Source organism: Ictidomys tridecemlineatus, chromosome 2 (assembly GCF_052094955.1).
Source record: "Ictidomys tridecemlineatus isolate mIctTri1 chromosome 2, mIctTri1.hap1, whole genome shotgun sequence".
Classification (NCBI taxonomy): Eukaryota; Metazoa; Chordata; class Mammalia; order Rodentia; family Sciuridae; genus Ictidomys; species Ictidomys tridecemlineatus.
Genome location: NC_135478.1, coordinates 212,397,811 through 212,422,795, shown reverse-complemented (window position 1 = coordinate 212,422,795; position 24,985 = coordinate 212,397,811). Strand labels below are relative to the sequence as shown.

The window sequence follows — 24,985 nt, the reverse complement described above, 5'->3', positions numbered from 1 at the left end:
TTATGTTTAGAGAAATAAGCCCAGACACGCATCTGATGATTCCATGTGTGTGAAATGTCCGGAACAGGTGGGACGTGGATCAGTGGCTGTGAAGGGAGCAGAGGATGAAGGGCGTGGGGGTCACTGGGCGGTATAGTCTGTGTGGTGGGAGTGACGTGAATGTTCGAGAACTAGCACTGATGCTTGCAGAACCTTGTACACACACTGGAACCCACTGCATGTTCTGAACACTGAGGCAATACTGTTCTGGGAACAGGCTCATGCTTTGCCCAGGGTTAGGTGGAGTGCAGGGCTATGTATCAAGTGGACGTGGCCACTATGACAGTCGTGCCAGTGGGAAAGGACCTGGCAGGATTGGGAACATGGTCAATAGAGTGAGCTCAGTAGGCCTCAATGCCTTGTGAGCAGCGCGGGCTCTCTCAAGGTGAGGTGGTTCCACATGTCGTGGCCACAGAGGAATCCTCAGGCCTAGGCCCCAGCGGCCCTGAGTGCTCCAGATGGTCCTTCTTCCCACTTCTTGTCACTCAGATGGCCAAGGTCTCTCAACGGCAGCTCTGTTAGCTCCTGTCTCAAGGGCCCAGTAAACGCTGGAGAGGACTCAGAGGTAGGGAGGGGGCGAGGACGCACTGGCCCCAGGCACCTCATTTCAGAAGGGAAGGTGGCAGCCACGGCTCCCACACTGGGAACCCAGAGCCCCATTGGATCAGGAAAAGGGCCCACAGTGTGCATAAAGGGACAGAGAGAGCCATAGACCACACTCCAGCCCTGGCGCCACGGACCAGTAACAGCTCCACTGCATCCCAGCTCCACTAACGACAATAATAACACTAACAGTAACATTGGGAAGCTCGGCTATGTTCCCGGCATTGGGAGAAGGGCTTCTTGTGGTACCCGATACAATTCCTGTAGTAAATTAATGAGGTTAGTTTTACATTTACTTTATTAAAAAGAAAAAAGGCAATAAAGAGTCTGACTGAGGCCTGGTGCTGCTCAACAATTCCACCCAGGCCACTGTTCAAGGGTACTCATTGGAGCACTATGTCCCATGGAGAAGGTGGAAACCTTCTGAATGTCCACATGTAGGACACAGCTCAGTGGGCACGGTACATACCCACAGTGTGAAATAGTACACAGCAGAGAACGTGATGAACTGCCACTGACTGCTGTGTCCTGCGGAGGTTAGGCTGACATGGCTGAGCGGGGCCCAGCATGGAGCAGCACCTGACAGCACGGGGACACCAGGCAGAGTGCCCTCAGCTGGGGAGGTCCAGTAAGGACCCAACACTCTGTGTCCTGAGGTCTCCTGGTGGGAAGCAGCTGATCTAAAAAAGCCAGCTGTTGAGCAAACACTCAGGTGCTGCCGGGTGCGTGAGTGCAAAGGATCAGGACAGAGCACTCAGACGCATACGGAGGATCATGGGCGCTGCTTATGTCTCCCAGGCATTATGTACATAATCCACAAACAAGTATATGGGGAGGAGCCAGAGCTCTGATTTTACAGATGAGAAAGCAGAGGCTCAAGGATCTCAGCCAAGGTAGGAAGACTGAGCGCTTCACCTGCTACCAGCACCCAGAGCCAGGGGCTGCCTCACCCCTGGGCAGTTCTGCTCCTTAAGAAAACCCACAAAAGCACCTGAAGCAACCAGAGACGCGGAGCCAGGTGTGAGGCAAATCTCTGCATCTCGTTAGTCTTCAAAGAGGGTCTTTCTCAACCCGCCCAGCTCTCTGTTAATTCTCCATGTCACCTACTTTAGTCATCAGACTTGCCACAATATGGAAGTTATCTGACCTGTTTGCCCATCTCTTTAATCTGCCCATCTCACTGAAAGTGATTCACAACTTCCACTTCCATCAATGGACCGATACCAGAACTGGTCCAACGGCCATAAGGCACAGGGAACCAGAGAAGTGATGGATCTTACTGTGTGATGAAAAACTCCACCTCGCTGCCTGCTGGTTCCTCACTTGACCCCAGCATCTGCTCCCAGGGAACACTTGTTCTGAAAGCAGGAAAGAACCAGAAGCAAGGGAAACACAAGAGGGATGGGAGGGAAGAGGACCCACCGGGTTCACTGGCCAGCAGCAAGTCCACCTCTCACCCCACTTGGAGGGGCCACTGCGGTCCTGGGGGCCAGCTCTTCTCTCGTGGTGGAGCACCAGCGTCCCATACTGACCCTGGGAGTATCAACCCTGGCTGGCCTCTCCTGAGCACACCTGGGCTCTCCTTCCCCACAGTGCTCCTCTTCCTGCAGGAGCCAGCAGGTGGCACAGTGGCTCAGGGTGGCCCTGGCCCCTTTCCTATCCCTCCTTCCCCTCCTCAGCCCCCTTCCTCTGCTCCACTGATCCTCCCCCCTCTTTTCTGAGAACTCCCCACTTTCTAATCTGGAATCCTGGGCCCTCCACTAACCTGTACACTTGGGTAAGGGACTGTTTTCTCAAACACTTGATTTGATCACATAAAAATTGCAGCACCCTCTCCTAGAACCCGACACTCCACCACCTTTTATTCCCCCAATCATGTGTCCTCCTCTGAGATTAATACAGGTGTATTTTTCCTGATAGCCCCTCCCTCGGCAGGCTGAGGGGCAGGGACCATCAGTGTGGTCGACTGGCCCTCTGCCTTGGAACAAGGGCAGGGTCCGTGGGTGCTGGGGGCAGCTGGGTGGGTGTGTGGGTGTATCCACTGACAGCTTGATTAATAGATCAATTGATGAGACTCGTCTTCTTGATCTAAAATGCCTCCGAACAAACACCCTTTGCCTCGAACACTGACACCCTGTAGTACAGAGGAAGAGGCTCGTCTAATACCATCCCTGTAAGTACAGCCACTTGCAGAGCCCCTTGTCAGATGGATGAATAAAGTCTGCATTAGGAGATGGCACAAAGGCTTTCTGTCACCTGGACTGTGTGCCTCCATTTTCCCTGCTACAAAAGTCTACGTTAGGAGGTTCGCCGTACCCTGAGTTCATGTCAGCCCTGCAGTGAGAGAGAAGCCCCGGACTCTGATGCCCTGTCCTCCCGCCCGGGTGCTCCCAGGCCAGCCTCCCTTGACTGGTTTCTGACTCTGGAAAACTAACGTGGTTCTCATGGGTGTCAGTTATGCCTTGGGGAAGATTTTCTAGTTTTGTCCTTTGACTTTACAGACTTCCAGTGAGAAATCTGAGTTCTCAGCGCAGAATTCTCTAGCCCCTCCCTACATGGGGGAAGAAAACTGCACTGGCCATGGATTTCAGGTGGCAGAGCCCTAGTAACTTAGTACACACATGTCCTGTGATGGCCTCTGACTCCCGCTCTGAGGCCCGCGGAAAGGACAGGGACACTGTCTCCATGTGTCACCTCCAGGGGCAAGTGGAAAGGGACGGCTCCTAGAACAGGCGAGGGGCTGGCCAAAGGGTCCTGCCCATGAACAGCCTGTTTACCCCAGAGACCAGAGCCCACAAAAGACACCACCTGAAGACACTCCCTTAGGGTCTTCTCAGGGTGAGCCTGCCCCTCTCCTCATCTCCTTACCTGCCAGCTCTTCCCAGAGCCAGGTCCTTCTCAGGATCTGCTCAAACACCACCCCAGGTTCTGTTCTCTGACCAAAACTCCTGAATTAGTGAACCAAACAGTCCATCACTGTCCCAACAGCCGCCCTGGTTTCTTCCCCTCCATATCACTCATAGGAAGTTCTGAGGTTACTTATTTAGCAATTCAATCACTGTCTGCAGCATCCTCCGTTTCAGTCATGTAGTAAGTACTCAGCTAACACTCACGGAATGAATGAATGAATTCAAGCTAAACCTCAAACAAAATGCTGCATTCTCAGCTAAATGCATCCTGTCCAAAAAAAGCATGGCTGCCCTGGTCTCTAATTTAAGGTAGGTAGGTAGACCGAGCACATGCAACGGATCCTCGTGTTTCCTCCCAATATCCATCCCCCCCTTTTCATGCTACCAAGACCCATTTTGTTCAGATGTTAGAAAGACCTTGATCTCTGGGAGAGTTTTCCCTCCACCAACCCCAGGAGATAAGTTGGATTGGTCTAAATTGGTCTCAGAGACTTAAGTCTCCTGGATAAACCACTCATCTAGGGGCAGGCAGGGCTTCAAACCCAAGTATGTGTGCAAAGAGGACCACTATGAAGGTTTTCTAAGGTACAGGGATGGAAATACAGGACTGAAAATCAAGATGACATACGTCTTTGCATATGTATGCATGAGGAGATGAACGTCTGTGGGAGGCTGAACGTGTGTTTATGGCAACACAGTACTTCGTGCTGAGAATGTGGCATACGTAATTCATTTGAGTCGACTCCTGATAAAGAAAAGACCATTATTCCTTTACCTTTCTTATGGTCAGGAACAGAGACACTGTGAGTCTGTAGATACAGTGTGTCTACCTGTGCAGCAGCCATTTTGTGATCATGGTCTACACTCAGGAGGAAAAGGCCAAGAGAACTTTCCCTGAGGCCTAACGGCTGCTGGAACAAAGCCAGCCAACCTCAGATGCAGCTAAAGCTCCTATAGTCACATACCAACAGGACAAAAGATCAAGAATGTCAAAAAGGAGTCACTCTGTGAGGCGAGGGCCAGGTGGAGGTACAGGAAAACCCCGAGACAATGGTGACACTGGTGGGAATAAAACCCATGGGGCAGCTTAGATCAGGTTGCTGGGTCAGCAGCCTCTTGGTTCCTGGCTGAAACAGGTTCTTGGGTGAGCTAGAGATGTGTTAGACCTCACCTCCAAAATATAGGGGACACTTTTCAGCAGATGTCCAAGATGGCAGGTGGGCAGTGGCTATTTTCAGGTATCCTGACTTTCCCAGTTTGCGGATGACTTGTCTCTTCTCCAGGGGCCTCATCAATTAATGGCCCCCTGCCCCACACCCACATTGTCACCAGCATTTCTTATTTTAAGGACACATCAGAGGAGAATCTGCCTACTTCTGCCTCCCCATGGTACAGAGGAAGACTGAGTTCCCACCCTCCCCGCCACCAAAGCCACATCAGCCCCTGCTTTGATTTTGCCTTCCTCTCCCTAACATTGAAGGACGCCTTTCAGTGGAGACAGAGCTCTCTGTTTCAGCATGATTTTCAAGAATCTTACTAGTGCAGGTAGCCTGGGGCACATTTTAACATCTACTTGACTTCAACCAAAATGTCACATCGTTTATTTTTCTACCAGCTTTTGGGGAGTATAGTTTGCGCACAATGAAATGTACCTGTTTTAAGATTACATCCACTTAATGGTTTTTAACAAGTACACAGACACACGTAACCACCATGACAACTCAATAGAGAACATGATTGGCCCTTTGTGCCTGAGTGTTCCCAGCCCTGGGGCCAATCAATCCCGGGTCAAAATAAATCCCACAAACACTGTCTATACTGAACATGACAGACCTTCCTCTTATCATTATTCCATAAATAGCGCAGCCTAACAGGTGTTCAAATAGCATTTAGGTTGCAATGGGCATTGTAAGTTACCTAGGGATGATTGAAAGCGGGAGGGTCACAGAGGGTGGGGGCACAATCGGTGCCACTTCACATGAGGAACTGAGCATCTGGGGGGTCTTGTTATCTGCAGGGGCCGGGAACCAGGGCCCCATGGACACTGTGGGAAAGCTGGACTTGCATCCCGCAAGGCTCCTTCTGCCCCTGCCTAGCCAAATGGCCCTCACCCCTGCTCCAGGCAAAAAGGGTTTGCTTTCTGTCCATGAATTAGATGTGTGGGTCCTAGAATGTCCTCTCAAGTGTCTCAGAGTTGGTATTGGCTCTGGTCTCGTCATTCCTGAGGAGTGGCCCACTGCAGGGACCTGCTTCACCTCATTTATGCACCATCAGCTGACCACAGCTGGACTCTCTCAAACTCCTAACACTGATGATCACGGAGCATTTGTGTGGAGCCACCAGGTCACATAGGCAGGCTGTGTTTAGCATCATAAGCAATTGCAACACTGTGTCCCACGCCTGTGATGCCGTGACCAGGAAGGACCCCAGGTCTGGTCATGCACAGGCGCCCCAGAGCTGGCTGTGGTCCACCTGCTGCCCCTAGTGGCAGGCAGTGGGACTGCAGCTGCCTTAAGGTGCATTGATCTGATGATGACCACCAGGCTGACGTCCAACCTCACGTCTGTTGGTCTCCCGCTCATCTTGAATTTTGTGAAGCTTTTATTTGACTCTTTACCCCTCTTCGACTGATGGTTTATCTCCCTTTTAATTAACCTGATAGCATCTTGGAACAGACAGCTCCCTTGTTAGACACGTCTGGTTAGCATTTCTTCTGGTCCACATCTTACATGTTTTTTCCTTAACTGTAGGTAGATTCGGAGGAGTAAACATTGTTAGTGCTGATCCATGTTCCAATGCTACTTAAAGTCAGATTTTTATTTAAGGTTTGTTTTTTATTTAAGGTTTGTGTTTGGTTTTGGTTTTTCTGTTTTGCAATTTTAAAAAAAATTGTTTGTTTCTGTACAACAAATAAAACCTTTGGCCACTTCAAGGTCAGAAAGATTTTCAATTGTTTTCTCTCACAATATTTAGCATATTAGGTTTTATACCTGGGCCTCTGAGCCACTTTGAATTAGTTTAATGTCTACGGTGAGAAATAAGAGTCAGGGCTCATTTTGTTCATACAAACGTCAATCTGGAATGATTTGTTAGAGAGAACATCCTTTCTTCATTAATTAATCTTGGTTCTTTCAGAGTCAAACAAGTGACCGTGGAGGAGAAGGGCTCTATTTCTCATCACTGGTTTGATCTGCCTATCATACACCAATACCATGTAATCTTGATCACTGAAGCAAACTAGACATCCTCCATATTTGTTCTCATTTTTTAAAACTGTTTCATACCTTCCAGGTTGGTAGGCCTTGTACAAATTGCCAAATTATCTTGTCAGTTTCTAAAAAAATCCCTACTGAGATTTTAATCTGGTGTAATGATCCATTAGGTCAATTCAAGAGGAAAAAAGTGTCTATGAACATGGTATATTTCTTTTTTATGATGTCTCTAAAATCTCAATTATATTTTGAAATTTTATTATATATTTTAGAAGTATAAGTGCTGATAATTTTGACATGCTGCAGTTTTGATTTCCTTCAAAAAATATTTTGACTTTTTAATTTCTTCTTAATTCATGGGTAAATTAGAAATATGCTGGTTGATCACCAAATGTTGAGGTATTTTACAGCTATCTTTCTGGGTTTCAATTCTGTGTACATCAAAAACAAACTCTGAATAGTTTTTAAACTATTTAAAGTTATTAAGGCCTATTTTATGGCCCAGTGTGCTGTCTTAGGTGAGATCCCAAGCACTCCTGACAGGAGAAGCTAGCCTGCTATCACTTATGGTGTGTAGATATGGGTTCATCTCAGTTTCCTGGAGTAAGTTGGTTCTGTGGGTCCTTACTGAGTGGCTGGCTGTTTATTCTATCAGTGGAGGAGGAAGGAGTGCTTATACCTCCAGCTACAATTATAGATGTCTTTACTGCTATTTCAATTATTTTTCTTTGTGTGTTTTGAAGATTGTTATTGAGTGCACACAGATTAAAGATCATTATGCTTTCTTGATGAACTCAACCCTTTTGTCGTGATGAACTTTCCTTTATAATCTCTGGCAATATCCCAAGGTCTGACACTAACTTATCACTTCATTACTTAGGATTCATGTTAGAAGTAGTTCTTCTTCCATTCTTTAGGTTTGACCCATCTATGTCTTACTATGCTTAACATATTTTATGGTATTTTGTTAATAACGTAGTTGGGTGTTCCCTTGTTCTCCATCCTGAAGATTCTTGATTTTTAATTTTATTCAACCACTTAATTGTATTTAACTATTAACAGAGCTTAAGTGTATTGAACTTTGCAGGTTGGATACAATTACATTTAATGTAATTATTGATACATCTGGATGAAAACTGCCATTTTCCTCTTATCTTTCCATTTCCCACCGATGTCCCATTCTGTCACTCTTTTACATGATCTATTTAGTATCCATGCCTCTTTCTTGTGGCTTCTTGGCCACCCTCCTCTGTTCCACACTGATCCTCTGGGGCCTATTTTAACCTCTACACAGACCCTCTCAAACTCATCTTCAGGTAGCCTAGCGCCACGCGGCCTCTTATGAATAGGCGTGTCCCCACCACCTTCCCACTGCCCCTGTGGTCACGAGACTCTGTTTCTTCCATGCAAGCTGCAGGTCCCTTCCCAAGGCCTGGGTTTTTTGCCATGTATTTTACTTCCACTTGTTATAAACTCCAGGAAACTCTCCTGGGTCTTTGTTTTCAGTGATTTGAAGACTCTTTTCACTGGACACAGATTCTTGGTTGGCAGAGATTTTTTGTGGTCATTGTCTGTGGTTTCAGTACTTTGAATAAGTCACCTATGGTGTTATGACCTGCATTGTTTCTGGAGTGAAGAGAACTGACATGATTGTCTTTGTAACTACAACCAATCGTGACAAATTCCAGATGTCTCACAAAATGGCACTATAAATCGTATTTTATGGGTAAGAGCTCATTCACAGCCAGGAGACAGGCATATAAAAATATCCAGATGGTTAAAGGAAAACAATAGTGGGATCAGTGGACTATTATCTCTGAGGGTGGAGACACCCAACTTAAGCAGGATGCCTTGGGAAGCACTGGGAGGGCGCTGCAGAATCACGGTTCTCTCCGACCTGCTCTGTGCTCTCAGGGATCAGCCCATCTCTCCTTCCACCCCCTCACCTGCTTCTGCACAGACACCAGGTGTGAGGAGGATGTGTGGGCGAGTATTTGAGAGCATCAGACAGTGACATCATAAGGAACCAAGGTCAGCTCCTTCTACACACCTTTTGGTGGCAGTGACCAGCCAACCCTATTTGTGGCAGGTCTGAGGTCCAGCTCCTTGCTCAATCAAGCTTCAAAAACTGGTGAGGATGAAGGATGGACACTGTCACCTGCCCTCCAGGCCATGTCCTGTCCCCCAGCGGCCTCTGCTGGAGGATCCCAGACCACCCCAAATCCCTGCAGAGCGCCTGCCCAGGGCACCTGGAGTCCAGGAAGCTGTGCCCAGACCTGCCCGTCACAGCCCAGGAGGCTTCACAGTGCCCTTCCTGGTGCTCGTTTTCTCTCTTGCTCCTGTCCAGACTCCATGAGTGATGAGCAACTAGCGTATTTGAAAGGGTTTGCTTAATGGCCACAAGGTTTACTTTTAGCAGAATGTGAATTTTCATAGGACAAAATGAAAATGTGACATAGGACAAAATTAAATATGCTTAACCCCACACGGTCAGTTAGCGACTATCAAAACATAAGATCCCCCACCGCAGCCAAGTGGCCTCCATCAGACCCACATTTCTCGTGGGTCCTTCAGACCAAGGCAATGGGGGTGGAGATTCCTGGAGGGCCAAGGGAGGCTGTGCCTGTTCCTATAGAGCAGAGGCAGCCAAGGCTCTCCTGGGGAGGTGGGCCTGCTCTCCCCTGCTCTTGTCCTGCAAGCACAACTGCCTCGTAGTCACTAGGCCCTGGAGTAACAGCTTCTCAGGGAGCCACTGGACCACAGGCAGGACCTGAGGGGGCTGGATCCCGGGACCATGGAGAGCAGGCAGCTGCCCCTGAGAACCCTGCACTTCCTGAACAGCAGAGCTCGGCTGACCTCCACCAGAGGCTGTCCTCACACTCTGCCTGTTAGCACACAAGCATGATCCATCTCCACGGTGACAGACAACACATCACAACAGCCACAGAGTCAGCTCTTTGAAATGACACATCCCAAAACTTTAGCTGAGGTCAAGTGATTGATGCTCAGAAACCTGCCTGGGGCCAAGCATTCCCTAGTCCTGAAGGCCACTTTCCAGGGGCCTCTGATGGCAGTAAATGCATCTGAGTATCCAGACTTCTAATCCACGGTGCAGCCCAGAACCCCCAGGTGATTTCCTCATAGGGTGACCAGAGAGGCCAGCCCAGGGGCTCCGGGCTGAAAGTGACCCCTGGACCTCTCCATCTCAGCAGCGACCCCTCTTCCAGCTGGGAGCCATTATATCCTGCCTGGACCTTCGCAATGGCCTCCAACCTACCAACCCTCTGCCACACAGTGGCTGGCCATCCATGCCCACTGCTCAGCGTAAACCAGGGCCTGACACTCCAGTGCCAAAGCCCTCCAGCGACCCCCCACCGCTCACAGAAAAAGACCCAGCTCCTTCTCTGGCCCTACAAGACTGCAGGCCCCTCGGACCACATCCTTGCTGCCCCCGGACTCCTCCATGCTCCTGTCCACTCCCCAGGGCCCAGGCCCTCCCGGCCTCTCAGCTCTCACCCGTCTTACCCCAGGAACCCCCTCTGCGTTGCTCACTGCTTGGCTTGGAAGGCGCCTCCTCAGGAGCAGGGTTTGGAAACTGCAGGCTGTGGCCTCTCAGTGGTCAGAAAATAACCTGAGCCATCTCCTGAGCTTCGTTTTAACATAGTGGATTTGTGGTGTCATCACGGGCCACTTCCCTGTTGAGGGCTTCACTTCACAGTAGCAAAGACAAAAGCTGACGCACCATCTAGACTTCCAGCACATTCCGCAACCACATTCCGTGGTCACCACCACGCATCTGGCTCCAGGTGCTTCTCAGGATGTCACAGGCACCAAGACATCTCCTGTCGATGTCTCAGGACAGGTGCTTCCCAAAGGACAGCCAGGCCAAGGAAGAGAATCCCTGCTGAGCAGGCCACGCCCAAGAAGGGCCACCCTGATGTGTTCCTGGTGGGATGTGGGCAAGCTAGCCCTCCTGACTCACTGGCCTCTTCAAGTCCTGTTCACTACAGGAGGCATCAGAGAGTCTGCACTGCAAACCACGGAGCTTCCCTCGAGTTTGTCCTGAGTGACCTAGGCAGCGAGCCGCTCGACAGGCTCCCATCACTCTATGGGCCCTGCCCTCACCCAGGGCAGGGACTCCAGGAGGGGAGCATGGAAAGAATGTAAGAGTGGGGCCGGCTGCTAGTGATACTGATGAACACTTCAAAATGAAGCCAGCACAGAGGACAGAGAAGCTGAGAGGGGAGAGGAACATCATCCAGTGACATTGCATGATTCCTGGATCCAACTATGCCTGAAGCCCACATGGATGTCTCAGTTACGCCATGCTAAAACATTTAGTTTTTCATTTTGGCTTTGATATGGTTTGCTTAAGGTAGGTTCTTTTGGCATTTTCAACTAAAGGACTCAGGACTAAAAGACTAAATTTTGTGTACCTTCCAAGAACATTTCTATCAGGCAAGGAGGGGGTAAGCTGTTCCCAGTGCCTCAAACACAACCTCACTGTTTTCAATAGCAACAAATCCCCATTGGCAGTGCTGATCCCAGTTTACAGGGTGTGAGACTTCTGGGTTTTGTTTATTCGTTACACTGTGAGGTTTTTTGTTTTTGCTATTTTGTTTGTTTGTTCTTGAAATGATCACTAAGCAGCAATTTCATGATAAAACCAGAAACTGTTAGCTTTGTGTACGGGCATGTGTTCGCGTGCACATGTCTTGAAGGGGGTAAAGTGTCCTTAAAGTCCCTTTATTTTGTGAATGCAAGAATCCCTGGCATCTCAAACATTTGCTAGTGATTCTTCATGTGCCCAAGTGGGTGGGGTAGCATCCACATTTCTACAACATCTGGGATGGTGAGGGAGGAGCAGGAAACAAACCACAGTGAAGGGCCACAGTGACCAGCTGAGCAAGAAAGATGCAAGAAAGATGCAGAACTGGACAAAGAGAGCTACCCCGAGAGACTCAGAGCTGCCCTATGTTGGGGTGGCTCTGGGAGCCCAAGGGAGAGGCGTTGGGGACAGTGTCCAGAGCACTGCCCAGAGGCCAGGCCCAGCAGTGCCTGCTGCTGCAGCAGAAGGGACATCTGGGCCCTGTGTGGGCCTGCACTGACCACCTTGCACCGACCCAACGTCCCGCTGTTCTGGCCTCGCCCAGCGCGCCGTTCAGTTAGTTGGTGAGGTTGGTTAGCTGTAAACATCTGCGGCCTCACTGTTCTGATGGTGTGCTCTTCTTTCCCTGCTGAATCCTACTTTGTGCACAGGTTGGAAAGGGCCTTGGCACATCCTCTCTGAACCTGTGGACGCATCTTACTGAGACAGCAGGTCCTGGCAGGTGTTATTAAGTTTAAGATCTCAGAAGGACCATCTGGAGGAGAGGGGGCCTTACATCCAATGACAAGTGTCCTTATAAGACAGAGAGGAGGGACATGTGGAGAAGACCGGCTGGGGAGATGCAGCCAGAAGCCAAAGGCCCCTGGAGCCCCGGAGCTGGAGGAGGCACTGTGGATCCCCCTGGGAGACACACAGTCTGCCAAGTCTGGAGCCTGGGCCTCGCTGTTGCATGAAGCTACCCTGTTGTGGTCCCTGCCAGGCGCCACAGCCCTGGAAGACACACACACTGCACCAGGAGTGCGAGCCCACCCGCTCACTGTTCTCAAGGAGCTGCCTCACCTGACCGAAGGGCACCTGACAGTGGGGCTCTGCTGACCCCCACTACGGTCCTCATTGTCCAGCAGGCCCGGGGCAGTGGGAAGGGCGTCCTGGGCTTTGCCTTCAGCAACCACCCGGCCTCTTAGGTAAGAGCACTTCTCCTTTTTCCTTGGATAGGAAATGGGGGGGGACTGTCCATCAAGCTGTCTCTTCTAGACAGAGAAGAACCTATGTGACCTGGTAACACCCCACTGTACCTTAAAAGCCCTCGCAGATCTTTAAATGGATCAAAAGTGATCCACCCTCCCCTCGCCCAATCCCTGCTCTGCTACCAAGATCCCCCACTCAACCACATTGGGGCAGGTCTAAGGATTGGTGTTTTTCATTTTTATTTATATTTTTTTAATTCTCCAGATACTTCTAAGGTTCAGCAATGTTGTGAGCTTCCTTCTCTCTGGAATCTACAAACTGAGCATAAAAGTGAATAAAATGACTGAAGCCCCATATCCAGTCAGGGTGCCCTGCAGAAGGCAGGCATCAGCGACCTGGAGCAGGCAGGCTCTCCTCTCAGGAAACCTGGCCCTCCAGCCTGCAGTGTGATGGTGAGCTCCCCATCCCTGAGGACTTCCTTCCTAGGTGGCCCTCCAACATTTTGGCTGCTAACAACCAAAGATTTCTGACCAACTCATTCAGGAACCGGCAGAACAGAGGCTCAAAATGAAGTCTCTGCTTCTCTGACACAGACTGTGGTCCCCCCACCCCATTCATTCATGAGCAAACCCTCACCCCACTACTGAGTGCACAAAGTTTGCTGAGAAAGAAAGAAGTGTTTTACAGAGAGAAGAGAGGATCTTCTACACAGAACCTTGGGGCAGCTCTAGGGAGCCAGCCATCTGCAAGTGTGACGGTCCAAACACACCTATACGAAGATCATTAATTAAAGAACGTGTGTGTACTGCAGAAGAGGAGAAATCATCCCATCAGAGAGTAGCTGGAACTCATTGTCTCGGAGACTTTGCTAACTCCCCTGACAGCTGGAGTGGACATCACCTGTCTTCTCTCCTTGAAAGCAGCAACTTCTCAATCCTTAGGGTACATAAACGAGAGAATTCACTATGCAGGTAGGAGAGAGAATAAAATCCTGCAGGGAAAATTATTCCAAGGATATCAGAAGTGCCCACTCAGAAACAAGTGCAAGCCAAGTAAGTGTGATTTTTATTTTTTATAATTATGCACAAATAATCTCTAATTGACAATTCTTGTAGCCACACCTATGGTTTAAGAGGGTGTGTGCTTCAAAAAAAATCACATGAACATGAAAAATCCCAGGGAATATACGCTTTCAAGGTTCCTGTATATAACATAACTCAAATATAAGCTTTGATTAATTAAAGATGCACTTTGTAAACCTTAAGGCAATGACTAAAACTTAAAAAGAACTCTAAGTAATGAGCCAATCATGGAGATAAAATGGAATCACAAAAACACCTAGTCCAAAATCAGACACAAGAAAGAGGGGCAAAGAATACAGAACAGATGGGACATGAAGAAACCCATGAGCAAAATGTTGGCTCTTAATGTACATCTATGGATAATCACATTAAATATAAATGGTCTAAACACAATGATTAAAAGACAAAGACTGTCAGACTGAAGGAAAAAGTGAATGGGTTTCCGTTGGGACTGTGTGCTTTCTGCAAAGGTTGAAGATAAACACTAAAATGAAAAAATGGAACATAAATGCTACTTGAAAGAAAGCTGAGGCAGCCACCCTTAATATCTGAAATGGACTTCAGAGCAAGGAATATGTCCAAGAATAAAGAGAGGCATTACGTTATACTAAGTGATGTGATTCAACCAAAGGACATAATAATGCAGAGGGTACAGTGCTTCGAAATAATCAAAGCAAAAGTTGGCAGAATAAAATTTAAATTGACAAAGCTAAACTGAGAGATATAAGCATTCTCAGTAGCTAAGAGAACAAACATACCAATTGGAATATATAGAATCCTTTTGACCTTGAGTTAGGCAAAGACTGCTTAGATGTGACACCAAAAATACAATCATTAAGAGAAAAGATAAATCAACTAGATTCATTAAAATTTAAAATCTATGCTCCTCCAAAGATGCAATGGGAGAAAATGTCTGTAAAACAAAATCTGATAAAGAGCTTGCAGCCATAATATACAAAATATCCTCAAAGGTCAATAATAAGAAAATTAACAAGCAGTAAAATATGGGCACAATGTTTGAAAAACACATTTTGCCAATAATAAGAATGGCAATTAAACACAAGTAAGAAAACTCACCTCTGTCAGGAGTGAAGTTAAAAATCTCAACAAAATACCCACAGGCCATCTACCAAAATCAAACAAACAAAATGATAATATCAAGTGCTGATGAAGATACAAAACAGCTGTGACATTTATCCACAGCCTAGAAAGAATGAAAAACATTCAAACTACATTTTAAAATGAGTTTGCAGTGCAATCACCAAACTGCCTAGAAATTCCAAGAGAAATGAAAATACATTAATGTTAAAAGCCTGTTTGTGAATGTTCACAGCATGTTTACTGCACCACCTGTTTTTTTTTTTTTTTTTTTTTTTTGGCTTGATGGAAAAGGCCAAAGTCCAGGGGCAAAAAGAGAAGGGGGTTTGCTGGGGGCTGGGGTGGGGGAGAGAGGTGACTACCCAGGAGCAGAGGAGCTTCTGAGGCTGATGGAAATGCGTTATACCTCCATTGTGCCACATTTACACTCTGTACAATGCACAAGGATGGTACATTTGTCAAAACTCACTTGAAAGGGTGAATTTCACCCTATGCAGTCACACCTTAATAAACCCAGCTTTTAAACGAAGTAGATGGTTGTAAAAATGTCTGTCAATAAGCCATTCCTTTATTTCATTAATTCAGTAATATTCTCCTTTACTCCAATTAATACAGCAAGGACTCATTTTTATTAACCTTGTTCTTCAGGCCTGCAGACTAATATCCAGAGGCTTTCTTTTCCACTTACGCTGTTGCCAGTGCTAACTAGAGAGTTTAGGCTCTTCCCTGCCTGACTCTTGCCACTCTCGTGATCAAGTGTACAGTGGGTCATGAGGACCAGACAGGTGAGTTGGGAAAGAGAAGTGTGCATAAGCACCTTCAGAGAGGGACATACCTGCTGACACGGGTGCAAAGGAGCCACATGGGAACATTGCTGGGGATAGCAGGATACGTGCACTTTCAAGGGAAGCTGGAATTGCTGATTATTTTTTTCAGGATCAAAAAAGATCATTTGTGGGACCTCCTTGGCAGAAACCAAAAGAGTATCTGATAGCATTTTTGCATGTAACTTCTAGTGAACTAAGAATGCAATCTTTTCTATTGATACATAAAATTGCAAGTAGTTACGGAGCGCAACAAGATGCCTTGATAGATGTATATATCATGGAAATCCTGATTTGTACATGTGACTTCCCCTGTTTTCAAATGTCGGGAGTCTATTTTGGTGTTTGCAAATATTATCTGGGCAAATTGGAATTTGTTTGCAGGCTGTGGGACCTGGGAGCACTAGTCAAGGGTTGTGGATTAAAGGAGAGATTTGGCCCCCCAGAGCCAGACAGTTAATCAGAATGGCTTCCAGGAAGACAAAATAAGCTCCAGGAAGCTGGAATGCCACAGGAGTTCCACCATGAGGGATGGGAAGGGATTAAAGGGTGAAAATATGAGCCTCTGTGCTCAGTGTCCTGTGTGCACATCAAGCATAGGCAGGGCAAGGTGAGCTCATTCCCTGGTGCCAGTGGGACCCTGAGCAAGCTGAGGAGGACCTCCCACCCCAGTGACCTCCTGGTCCTTCTCACACTTGCAACAGGCCCCAAATCCCTTTTCAGAAACCCCCAATTCCCAAAATGCTGACCAAGCAAGGGTCTGGCTGGCAGTGGATGTTTAAGTTCCTGGATGGCCAGCTCCGAAGTGCAGCTCAGCTCTGTGGGGTCTTCGCCCCGATCTTTGACAGAGACTCTTTTTTCCTGCAGCTTACCCATGGGCACCACAGAAAGGCACCACTGTGAGCCAAGCACGGAAAGGCATCTGCTAGGCATGTGCAGTCTGGTCTCTACTTTGTATCTTGCCATTCAAAGAAATCCATAATCCTAGCTCTTGAAACATTTTTAGTCCCCAGATTTCAGAAAACAGACTGTTGTCCTGCATAACCTTGACAGTGCATCACAGGTGACCAACCACCTTCAGGAGCTTCTGAGTGCCACCTGCCTTCCACCTGCTTTTTAGGGCCCAAGGTATCAAACCCCCCAGCTCAAAGATACTTTGCTTCAACTCGCTCCTCTTAATCTTAAGAAGAGATTCCCTTCTTTCAAAACTATTCTAATTATGGAAACTTCTAAGAACCACTATGTATTTTCTGAGCCCTGACAAATTGCAAAGCTTCTCAATCCATAAAATAAACATATAGTTGGTATTAAACATTGACCAGTGGGTCTCAAGGATTCCAGAAGTCAGCAAGTAGATCCTCACAGAGAAAGACTTAGAGTATGGTTGTTGTTGTTGTTATTGATAGCACAAATTTAAAGAAGGCTTATTTGCTCTTATGGAGCAAGTGTGGAGGAATCAGAAGTGAGGATGGATTGAACGGCTGCTTTTGATCATGAGAAATGAGCTGCAAAAACGTTTTGCAGGAGATGAACTGCAGACCCTCGCAGACCTCAAAACACGCACACACACACACTGTGAAACTACAGCAAGGATAGTGAAGCCCACCAACCACATCAAGGCAGAAGCAGGTGGCTTTGCTATAGGGTGGACTCCCCTGGATTGTGATGTTCATCACCCCACCCCCGTCCACTGCTGGTCCTGGCTCTGTATGCCCACTAAATAGCTGCTCCTATCCCCTCTATGTGCATGTCGGTAGCAATCGCTACTCCAAATCAAAAGTGAAATCCTGTAGAAGACACAGATACACACACACACACACACACACACACACACACACACACACCAGGAATGCAGGCTTTGAATAGGAAAAGCCCACAACTTGTTTTAAAAACACAACTGAAGTCCTCACCTGATTCAGACCTCTCAAGGACATAGGGCAGAAAAGGGAAAGAGGGCTCTGCTCTGGCTCAACCCAGCCATACAGAGCCCTCCAGGAAGCACCTTCTGTGCATTAAGTCCTTTGATCCCAAAGACCCAGGTGAGAAATGCAGAGAAGGGCATTTCCAATGACCACTTTACATTTGGGGAAAGTTGAGTGCTAGAAATGCAGGGACCTCGAGCTAATAGCAGAATTCAGGGCAGGCTTCTGGGTGTTGGCGCTTGCAAATAAAACAAAAAAGTCTCCCCCCCCCTCAACACACACACACACACACACACACCCTCCAAGTGCACCACTGCATTCACCTGGGGCGGTCTGGAGAAAGGAACCACATGTAAAACACAAACACACCAAGTTGGCAGGTCTGGGAAATTGTCCCCTCCAGGAAAGCAGCTTCCTCTGGAATTTCAGACATTGTGGTAAGTAATGACTTGAAAAGCAAACTCTGCTTTTTAACATCCATTGGCAAGTTGTCTCTACCAGTGCGTTTCCAGCCTGGCCCAAGAGAGCTGGGCAGGAGAGTTCTGTTCTGCTATGGGGTAGATTTGAGGTTGCACTTCTTCCCAGCCCAGAGCCAGTGCCAGGGGCCAGCCCCGCCCCACTTTGCAAAGCCTCAGGACACACTTGTGCATGCACACCGAGGCTACCCAAATGGACCCAAGACCATCACCAGAGCGCGGGCGGCAGGAAGTCCACCTAATGCTCTCCCCACTCCCAGACCACACCTCGGGACCCCTTGGCTGCTGTGGCCACAATCGCTGTCCCCGCGGGGCAGCTGCTCCTGCAGCTGGGCTTGGGACCATCTCTCATCGCCCTGCGAGGCCATGGTCCCCACATGCGTATAATAATATGGTCGTGATTACAGCAACAGCTACCTTTTGTGAGCCCTTCAGCAGCCCTACCTTGGCTCACTTGCACAAATCTAAAAAAAAAAAAAAAAAAAAAAAAAAAAAAAAAAAAAGTCATTCCTATAGCTCAGAGGAGAGGGGGAGGCAGAGGCAAAAGCCCTCTGGGGAGAGAGCTACTGCGAGCCAGCCCCAGCGAAGCGCACTCATCCCCATGCGCGCCCCCAAGACATACCAGGCCTAATTTGGGGTGCCTGGAGAGAGTCCCAGGTTTCTGCCAAGCTGGTGTCTGGGTGAGCTGCGCGATTAGTAAGAGTCATTTGGTGAGCCACCGTGGGGTCTAGGGACCCAGCGTTTGCAGAGGGGTTGCAGAGAGGGATTGGATCCCCAGTACCCTTGTCTGACCTGGGGATGGGGTTCGCACAGCTGGGAGGAAGGGGCTCAAAGGACTGGGCTCCCCTCTCAAGCGACCTGGCTCAACAATGTGACTGCTGTAGCGGAGGCTGGTCCCTGCGGAACTCAGGAATGGGGGTCGCTCTGAAAGTGCCCCCTCCTCTAGCCCCCTCCTCACCCTGGAGGCAGCACTGGGTCTGGGGTGGTCTAGGGTACTGGGTTTGGAGCTTCTGCACCTATCCTGTTGCAGCCCAGGCGCCAAATTGGATCCACCCTTTTAGAGAAGGGGCTGCTTGGCGCTCTGGGGTGGGCTCCTGATGGGACTGGCGCCCTTGTCAATGTCCCCTTGTCTGGCCTTCACCGGGGCTCCGTGAAACTTCACGATAGCTGGTGCTGTCGACTCCCTCCTGACCTGACCTTTGCCCAGCAGTGCTCTCAACACCAGGCTCAGCACCCCGCACAGCGGCGCCACCAGCCCTGGGGCCTCTCCCTTGGAGCGCATCCTGCTCCCGCCCGCTCTTGCCGCCCGCTGCCAGCCCGGGGCGCCGGCTGCTCCATGCCCGGGGACACCCCGGCAGCCCCGGCGTCCGTTCGGCTGCTTCTCGGCGTGCACGCAGCGGCGCTCCAGCTTCCGCGGCTCCTGGCGCTCCAGCCAGGACAACTTTTCCCCAGCAGCCGCCACAGTCGCCACTGTCCGGCGGGCCCGCCCCCCGGGCCCGCCCACTTCCGCCCCCACCACCCCGCCTAGGCCACGCCCCACACTCCCCACCCCGCCCAAGACTCTTGATGAATGGAGGGGGCGGGGACGGGGACCAAGAGCGCGCCTGCGGGAGGGAAGGACCCTGGAGGCGGGGAAAGTGAGAGGAGACTAGGGCAGGGGGCGACGCAAGCACCGCGAAACACCGTGTTCTCAGCCGCTTGCCTTTGTGCAGTGTCCTGCCTAGGCACCCTGCACGCAGGATGGAGTTGGACCCTCCAGTTGCCGCCTCCTGTGCTCACTGCGGACCCGGTGGTCTTCACACCCCAGCGTCAACTTCAAGCCATTCCTCGCTTTAGCTCTGAGATCTGGAGCCATCTGGATTTAAAAGTCATGTGCGGCTGGATCTCCCAGAATCATTATTTAGTGGGGAAAGCAACGTGCAGGGCAGGAACTCAGATGGACACAGATGCACATAGGTGTAGCAGGCACCCGCAGTCTCAGGAAGGGGACTGGACTAAGGGTCGAAAGAAAGACTCATTTTTCACTGCATATCCTTTCATGCCATTGGGTTCGCATGTTGCGCTGCATGTGTTTTTTATTAACTGTTGGGGCGGGGGCAAAACAAAACCCAGCTTGCAGCCGCCACACACGCATGCCCCAGGCTTGTCCTGTAAGAGCAGTTTCTCTGCGGGTACGGATCTGGAAGGGCTGTCCTCGCCACCGCTTCCTGACCTATTCTCCATCCTCTCAAGTTTTCCCAGAGCTCCCCTCTCCCGCGTTGCGGGACCCTGGAGCAGTCTCTGCCAAGTTATGGACTCTTGTGCTTCCTGCTCCACCAGTTGCAAGCAACTAGAGGGCGGGACCCCGGCTCCCTCTGGTGTCTGGGGGGAAAGGCTATGGGTTCTGAGACTGGAAACCTGGCCCAGTCCTGCACCAGCTACAGCACCCCAGTCCCGGTGGTCCCCACCTTCCCTGGGCTCCTGGCTCTCACCCTAGTTGAGCTCAGACCAACCTCAGAAGGAAGGACAAGTGGGTTATGTTTCGCCCGCCCTGGAGGAAAGAATTTGGAAATGAAAGAAAGAAGTCCTTGATTGATAAAGGAGAAAAGTCCCTCAATTCAGCTTCAAGGGAATATGAGTCTTGCACAAGGAGAAACTGGGGATGGAGCCAGGGCTTTGGAGCACCCCTAGTTCTGGAGCCTCTCCCTGCTGGGGGCTGGGGGGCTGGAGATTCTATGGCCCAGGCTGCAGTTTATGATGCTTCATTGTTTCTCTTTTAGCTTGGGGAGCCTGCCATGCCCAAAAGGTCAGTTCTCATAGGCCTGGGGAGTAGCGACTTAACTTTTTAAGTGGATTATGCTGGTAATTGCTCAAATGACTGCCCAGCTAGTGGGGAGCAGTCGTGGAGTAGACGGGCTCCTAAAATGAAAGGCATATTTTCTTCTTCCTCGTCTTCTTTTTAAGCCTGGAAGTCATTGGAGAATAAATATTTTTCATTTAAATGTTCCTAGCCTCCTACCATCAGGGAGAAATACATCTCCCATTATTTCTGACTGAGGGATTGGAATCTGCTTCATCCTCTCTCCCTCCTATCCTATAATAGGAACAAAAAATTAAAGCTCTAGATTGGGGCCTCCTCTCCCCTTCTCTCTTTTGCAGACCAACAGCTGCCCCTCCCCTCCGCTGGCACTTTCCTTTTGGCACAGAACATTGCTCTTCTTGTGCAAAGCCAGATGTGGTCCCTGGATTAAGAACTCCACCCTGCAAATAAATAAAACAAGAGGAAATTGAACCCCCCACAACACAACACATAGCCACTCAAAATGAAGGGGAAATTTTAAAAAAAGGAAAGATGACCTTGAATCTGGTAAGCCCACCTGAATGTGTGGCCATTCTGCTTTGTAACAAAACCCTGCACACTAGGCCAAGGCCTCCCAGCATCCTAGAGGTTGTATTTCTCATCCCTGCAGAAGTAGACCTAGGAAACAGGGAGCTCCCCCTCTGCAAGTCTAACTGTGGGACCTCATTTAATTTGTCTTCTAAAAATCAATCAAATAAAATACAGATCCAACAAATCTGAGGGATGATGGGGTCATTTATCTTGGTTAGGTAAATACACAGGAATGGAGGTGCAAACCTAGAGGTTCATGGGCTTATAGAGTTTCCTGTGTTTATTTTTTTAAGTAATGTATTATTTAACCTCAAAATCATTAATTCCTTAATTTAAATTACTTCCAGATTCTTTTCTAAATTTCATAAGGAACAGCAGAGACCACTAATCTCCTCAAAGGCTATTGTAAAGCTCCCCGAAGGCTGTGGGCACATGGAGGCAATTAACATGATTTATAGGAGAGGAGAGTTATTGGAAAAAGGAAACCTGTTGCTTCCACATGTGTTAGGTTTCTTCCTAAGTCAAAGAGGCAATTTCAGATCTTTTTTTTTTTTAGTTTGTGCTTAAATTCCAAATTGCTAATATTGCATAAAATAAAAGACAGAACTTGCTAATTCTGCTCAGTATTTCCTTACACATAAAAGACCTACACATAATAAATTACTGAACACATGGAAATGAGGGCTATATGTTGGCCTCATAAAACAGCTTTGGTCATCCTACAAATTCAACAGCAATGTCTGACTCTGCTGCTTCCTTCTAGAGGTAAAAGCAAAGAATGGAACACAAAAGGAAGTTCTAAGTTCTTGGGCTGGCATTGCTCTGGACACTATATCATTTTTCCTGGTAGCAGCTCTAGTGGGGAACATTAGTTTTGCCCTTTGACAGTTCATTCATTCATTCAACAAGCATTTGTCATTTTCTTACCTATTTGTCAGCCCAGATTTCAGCTTGAACAAAAACACAGGCCCTGCATTTATAGATCCTGCATTCTGGTCGAGGAGATAGACTCTCAAGAAATGTATAAATCAATTCATCCCCAAAGACAATGATGTGTGTTCTGAATAACGTGGATCGGGCTAAGGGGAGAGTGTATTTGTGGTGCACCTTTAGGGATTGCAGGTGAAGGGAGGGTGAGTTTCTCACACTGAGAATCAGCAGGGCAAAGGCTGGGGGCCAGGAGCTGGAGGGCCTTGCTCTCCTTCCAGAAGGTCTGCTAAGGTTGCTTAAAGCACATCACCTGTAGCAGGAGGCAGAGGAAGCCCAGAGGCCAAGGAAGCTCTCCTGAGGGCATCCAGGAGTCCTGGGACTTGGACCTCGGTAGAGAGCAGAGTGGTGAAGGACACAGAAACTGCAGGGCTTGCTGATGGTCAGCGGGCTCCTGGGAGAGGAAGTAGAGGACTGAGCCATGCATCTCTGAGTGTGCCCTTCATGGGCGGTGGAAGGCTGGGATGGTAGGCAGCCTTGGGGAGCATGGGTACAGTTCAGGAAACCAAGGTGGTTTTATTGGTGGAACGCAGCATCAATGGCATCTAAATTCAGCTCTCAGAAACAGCACAACCAGGTCATGGCCACCAACCCAACCCAGCACCCAACTGGGTTTAGCATTGATGTGAACTGTAGCAATGTCTTTTCTCTCTTTGAGCAAACCCCAGGACCTTGGTCTGGCTGGGGAGGGGAGTGGAATACAGGACATACCCCTCTTCCCCCTGCACTGCACACAGTAGGTGTTCCAATGTTCACATCATCCAAAAATAGAAACCAGTGAGGGACTGTTTGTGGGGACTGTCACTGTCCACTCTTATTCCTTTACTTTCACACTCTCCTATTTCATGTGGGCTGGGTGGAAAACAAAGTCTGACCTGTTTCATTCTGTATCCCCAGCCCCTTATCTAATGAATAAATACCACCAATCCTACATTATTATCCCATTTGCTAATAGGGAATCTGAGATTTATACATTCCATCTTTTGTTCATTTTGTCTAATAGTGATGGTGAGGATGCCAGTAACAATTAGCATTTATTAGGTACTTGCTAATTAAGAAGTAATTCTGTTAACCGTCTCTGAACACGTGCTCTTCTTCTATCCAGTTTTCAGACAAGAAAACTGATGTCAAAGGGGGTGAAGTAACACATTCAAGATCACCCAGAGAGGAAGGAGTAGAGCTGGGATTCCACCCAGGCTACTGGCCTCAAAGTCCATATTGATAATCATTCACTAGCCTCACTGTGATCCTGTGTGTGCTCGGTATATCTGGTTCCTACACTAGATGTCTTGGTAACTTATTTAGACCTCATTTTTGTAATAGCTTCTTAATGTTTCAGAAAGGTCCCCAGCCCCTCATGCTCCTCTGGTACCCCTCCCTAAACTCAGCCTGTGTAGAATTTAATCTTCCCTGAAAGAACATGGGCACGGCTACCCAAGGACAGATCCAGAATGTCAGTGACTGGCCTATGAGAACAACTTTAGGACAATTGCTCAAATGTCCACAGTTGGCCCTTATCCCACTTCCCATGCAATACTGATGGATGCCCAACTCCTCTCATCGTTATGGTAAAGGCCCACAAAATAGATTTCTTTCTTCCATTTGGGTGCAGGATTGGCAAAGGGTACCTTCCTATGCCTTGTGACTCGCAGTGCCTTAACTGTATTTGCTGCATCAGCACCATCATGGCCACCACCATTGCCCTATCACCGCCATCATCATAATCACACCATCACCACCAACACCATCATCACTATAACCACAGCCACCACCATTGTCATATCATCACCATGATCATAATCACACCATCAACCACCAACACCATCCTCATCACCATAACCACAGCCACCATCATTGTTCTATCACTGCCATCATCATAATCACACCACCACCACCAACACCATCATCACTATAACCACAGCCACCACCATTGTCATATCATCACCATGATCATAATCACACCACCAACCACCAACACCATCCTCATCACCATAACCACAGCCACCATCATTGTTCTATCACTGCCATCATCATAATCACACCACCACCACCAACACCATCATCAACACCATCATCACCATAACCACAGCCACCACCATTGTCATATCATCACCATGATCATAGTCACACCACCATCCTCTCCACTAACACCACTGCCACCATTGTCATAATCTCACCAACATCATCTCCCCCAGCTTCACTGTCATCAACACCATCACCATGATGGGCCTGGGTAGGGAACAGAGAAGTCTCTGCCCATTGCCCTCATCATCACCATCATTGTCATCATCAGCAGCAGCAGTAGCACCATCACTACCACCACCAGCCCCTCCTCCTTCTCCTCCTCACCATCACCATCTCACATTTGCAGACCTCTACCCTGTGACAGACACCGTTTAGAAGACATGGCCGGGTGATGACTCATTTCACCCTCACCACAATCCTGTGGCATTACTGCTGATATTAAGCCCATTTAAGATCATATAATTGATTCAGAATTTAGCTCAGTGGCCCAAGGTCACAGAGCTGGAAATCGGCAGAGCTGGGGTTCACCCTCATGTACTCTGGCTTCACAATCCTCAGATCTTATGGTGTGCACCCACTTTCTAGGGAGCTTGATAAAACACTGATTCTGACTCATAGATGGGGTGGGGCCCTTGAGCACT

General features: G+C 48.6%; 1 protein-coding gene across 1 annotated transcript in view; it reads right to left on the bottom strand.

Annotated features, from left to right (window-relative positions):
* LOC144368845 (transmembrane protein 132B-like) overlaps positions 1-18,314 on the bottom strand; it is a 140,645-nt gene extending 122,331 nt beyond the window's left edge. The window contains 1 exon segment of the mRNA XM_078027882.1: positions 18,230-18,314. Coding sequence (XP_077884008.1) covers positions 18,230-18,314 — 85 coding nt within the window.
* Between the last annotated feature and the right edge of the window lie 6,671 nt (positions 18,315-24,985).